We start from the raw sequence: 4,823 nt of genomic DNA, 5'->3' as shown, positions 1-4,823 counted from the left end.
TGTTGAAAGAAATACAATTAAACCTTGGGAGAGGCATTATGCCGGTAATAAACACATGCACTGGTTCAGTCCTTTATTAATTTATAAATAGTATTTAGTTTTTTTGTTAAATCATTTCATTGCACTCTTGCAATCTCTTCAGTAACTTGTCTCTCCACTTCCATTTATTTTGAATGTATGATTTGGCGTTGTTTTGAAATTGTTCGGTATGAGCATGTGAGTGTGTGCAAGCTCGTATGTGTGCACGCACTTATGTGTTCGTGCTTATATGTAAGTATGTGCATCCATAAGTGTATTTGTAACAATTTCGTTCATATCAGATAAGATAGAGACTTTGGACTTGGTTTTAGTTTCCTTTCTATTATTTTCTGTTTTCTTCGTAAATGCATCTTTTTTTATTTACGTTCGCATTCTGTATTTTATGTGTGAACAGCATCCGCAACCATGGGTAATTGTAAGGCTTTTATCTACGTGTACTTGCTATTCAAAATTGGTTGTGTTTCAGTTATGAGGACTGACTCTTGTATTTGCCGCAACGATGTGTCACTAGTGTGTCTAGACAGGATTTCTATGCTAATTCGGTTCAGTACACCACCATGTTGTTCTTTGGCATGCTGGTATAGCACCGAGGTTTGTTTGTGATTCTTATAGTCCCTCCAATGATTTCACTTTGCAAACAGTTGAGTTATTGTATCCGACATTGCTTGGCGTGATATTTGAACTCAGTGAATTTTGGAAGATTTTTTTTTCAACTTTGAAGACGAAGAGGAGTTTCATGCTATCAAGCAGTGATTCCGAATTTGAAGGTTTTTCAACAGAAGATATGGAGATATCGAAGAAAAGAATGAATGAGCTACAAAAGCATGTGGTGAACGATAATGAATTGGATATTTCTGTATCCGAAACTGAAAGCAGCGATGGCGACAGCGAGGATGATTTTACACCAGAATGGAGTAAAGATTTTAAAAATATTTTTATATTTTAACTATTTCTGAGTTATCCACAACAGAGTCTATATATTTGTATGTTCATTTCCTGGTAAAACTTTCTTGAGTCTTTCATTTAAATTATTCACAATACTGTTCTTTGGTGCCATGATTGCTCTTTTGCACTACCATGGCACTAAAGAACATTAAATGTTTTTAGTTTTCTCCGTTTTGAACTTGACGGGCCTATTTGGAAGGTATTAAAGGAAGTGAGGAATAAGAACATCGTCTTTTTTTTTTTTGTGGTGGGGATTGCGCTATGTGCAATATTTCGGAAAAGAGCCCGTTGTTCAGAAGACTAGAGACTCAGGACCACTTCCATCATCTTCCTTGGAAAATTTTACACAAGAATTAACTTTTAGTTTTTATGTAGATGCTCTAGCCTTTCTTCCTATAAATCAACAGACAAACACACCCACAGATGTTCATTTTTATTATATGGATATATATATGTTATGTGGACAATATTTTCAACCAAGGCATTACTACTGTATCTGATTCTTCAAGTGCGAAATTCTGTGTATATGCATACTTGATTGCTGATATCCAGCAATGGTTTCTCTCATGGGTTTGATATGCCATTTCCTATCATTAATAAAACTGTCGGCATTTTTGATGACACAGATATCTAGGTGCAAACTAAGTCAGTTACATTGTTTTATCCTTCAGCATTCCGATTATCCTGTCAAATATAATACTTATTTATTCACATTATTTTGAATTAATCATGCATTACCTGTAGCTTTGAGATTTCAATGACATGATTATATATTTTGAGAATGACAATGTAGGGTAGGTGTGAGAAGCCAGAGCTGGCAAGTTTGAACATAAAACAAGTAGAATATATGGGCCAGATATGGGCTGGTTGAAATGGCATTAGGTTGACGTCAGTGATACTGTTTTGAAGTATTTGTATAGATTTTTATAGGAAACAGGATTTTGTATTTGTGGTATGTGTTTGGCTATTTAGATAATACCTTTATTTATATATATATATATATATATATATATATATATATTCATTAGAGAACTTTTTCATTTCAAATTTTTTTCAAATTGATTTCAAATTTAAGGGTAACTTTTTGAAATTTTTATTGAAGGTGTCCAAATGTCTGCGGGAAAAGATGACCTTGGGCAGCAATACCTGACTCCAGAGAAAGCTATTTGTGTAAATGGTTCTGATGCAATAATTGTAGGTCGTGGAATTATTGAAGACCCTGACCCTGTGGCAGCTGCAAAAATTTTTCAGGCAGCAGCATATACTGCATATGAAACCCAAGTTGAGTAATTGAATTATCAACTATATAAACAACTATTTAATCATGTTACATTTCTTTCATTACTAATCATACTTGTAATTTTCAAACCTTTTGGTTATGCACAATTTAAGAAGAAATAAAGGACATGTTTTCATCAAAGAATATTTTACTTCATTCTTTATTCTGTATTCAAATTTACATACTTCTGACACACACACACAGTATACACACACAGTATACACATACACATTGATAATAACTAATCACAATACACAATAGAAGAATTATCAAAGAGAGTGAAATCCAAAATAAATATTCCTATTATATACACATTATCCTATCAAAACTACTCCACCATCTGGGGTTCCTATCAGATCACATTATTACACCATGTTGACACAGCTCTCTTAAACAGAGAACATTACCCTTCATTCCTTAACATTCTCAAACCATGCACCATCCTCTTGCAGCTTAAACACTACACACTACATACATGCTAACTTCATAAACAGTTAGTTTAAAAGTATCTTCCAACTGAGATATGCTGTTCTGGATATGCAAATACTAATCATAACAAGAAAATGCCATCATACCATACCTCCCTTAATCATGTGCAGCAGTTAGCTAGAGCCCTCAACATTGCTCTAGTTGTTGGGCCTCATCAACACAAAATGAGCATATCAGTGAAAGCATCTCAATAATGGTCTTTTCTTCAGTCTCCAACAATGATTGATATACTATAATTCTTGGGTGAGGCTTTTAGTGCAGTATTTCTCTAACATCTGGCACTGTACTGCATTCAGAATAGGTTTCATCTAATTAGCGGAAGGTCATTCACAGATATGGTCCGCAGCATGATGTCACTTCTTTCTGCCTTTTTAACCCTTTCGTTACCATATTTCTAACCAAAATACACCCCATATGTGTTTCAATTAATTTCTAACATAATCATAAATTTAGTCTGGTTTCATTGGAAGATAATTTAATGAAAGGTTCTCAACCAATTCTATACCAAAATTTTTGTCACAAAGTGACTCTAATTACAGGTAAATACAGGTAAATTCAACAAAATATAAAATTATTAAAATTTTTGTTCAAACATTGCTATAGAAAATGGGTTATTAGCTAATATTCAGCTGGGTATACAACAAAATATTATTATAGAAGAGTTGTGCACATTACTGGATTCATCAGGTGAATTTAACACACAAAAGACAGGTGTACCATAAAGGTATAAATAAAACAAAAGACTAGAATTTGTCTGTGAAGAAAACTAGAAAACAAAATACACACACACCATCGACTAGATTAAATAAGCTCTCCCATATACATAGATACACAGAAATATACAATAATGATTTACAAAAGAAATTAATCAAAATTCGTCACTCACCTTACAGGTAAATTAAAATTAAACATAAAGAAAAATAAAAACGAAGTAAATTTGAAAATATTTATAAAAATCAAGCAATATTTCTATCATGAAAACTTGTAAAAGCACCCTGCTCTACATAATGCAACCTTGCAGAATGCACATTGGAAAGTTGTTCCAACAGCTCTTCCACTAGGAGCTTTCCTTTTTTGATGAAGGCATTTGCGACCCTCGATTTTTTTTCTAATTTACAGAGATCGGCTGAATTCAGAGGGATATCTCTCTGGCAGGCTTTGCTTTTTCTCCCTACAGTTATTTTTTTTGAGGAATAACCAGCTCTTAGTTGCGTTGCTACATCTGCATGGAACTGCAGATGGTTGCATCGCTTTTGAGCCGGCCCCGATTTGGTATATAGTATACATGCATTAGTAATACTCATATTTACTATATACCAAACCAGGTATCGGCACCATTTATTCCCCGGTCTGCCAACTGGATAATAAGACATCATCTGATTCAGCCGATCTACACTACCTATGTACCTGTTATAATCGAGGTTCACAAATGGCATGCCATTTTCATCCACATGTGGCCGTGCACAGGTAGACAGACAATTAATCTGTCTCTTATCTCTGTATGCAGTCGCTAGCAAATTTCCCTTCTGCCGTTGAATTATTTCACCTTTTTTTTAATTTTGCTTTTTTTATATCCAACGGCAGTCCTTTTCTACTAGCGATCACTGTAGCACATGAATGTGTTGCCACAGTATCTAAATTCTCTGCAAGTTTGACTGTACTGAAAAATTGGTCAAAAAATATTATACGGCTCTGGTTATGGTATCGAAGTGATAAATTCCAGACCACATCATACCCTAGGCCATGCTGACTTATATAATTGTCTCTTTTTCCTGTGTAAAATTCAAATCCAGAGCAGTGCCCAGTATTTGATTCACAAATCTTCCAAACTTTGATCCCCCATTTTGTGGGCTTTCCTGGCATATACTGTCGAAAACGCACTCGGCCTTTATAGCCCACCATACCTTCATCAATTGATGTCTCCCTAGTCTATAAACTGTTTTATATGTGTTTTGAACACAGTCAATGAGGGGTCTTATTTTAAATAAGGGATCAAAGTCTGGTTCTCCACGTACTGGTGTACTGCTCGTGTCTCTTACATGTAGATATTGAGTTAATTTCAAAAATCGTG

General features: G+C 34.4%; 1 protein-coding gene across 1 annotated transcript in view; it reads left to right on the top strand.

Moving 5' to 3' along the window:
* Positions 1-2,407, top strand: part of LOC106884092 (uridine 5'-monophosphate synthase) — a 116,627-nt gene extending 114,220 nt beyond the window's left edge. Inside the window, exon 10 of the mRNA XM_014935312.2 lies at positions 2,087-2,407. Coding sequence (XP_014790798.1) covers positions 2,087-2,274 — 188 coding nt within the window. The 3' untranslated portion in view covers positions 2,275-2,407. The remainder of the gene's footprint in view (positions 1-2,086) is intronic.
* Positions 2,408-4,823: the final 2,416 nt, after the last annotated feature.

Source organism: Octopus bimaculoides, chromosome 5 (genome assembly GCF_001194135.2).
Source record: "Octopus bimaculoides isolate UCB-OBI-ISO-001 chromosome 5, ASM119413v2, whole genome shotgun sequence".
In the NCBI taxonomy this organism is placed as follows: domain Eukaryota; kingdom Metazoa; phylum Mollusca; class Cephalopoda; order Octopoda; family Octopodidae; genus Octopus; species Octopus bimaculoides.
The sequence above is the reverse complement of the archived record's forward strand: the minus strand, read 5'-3'. Positions and strand labels throughout refer to the sequence as shown.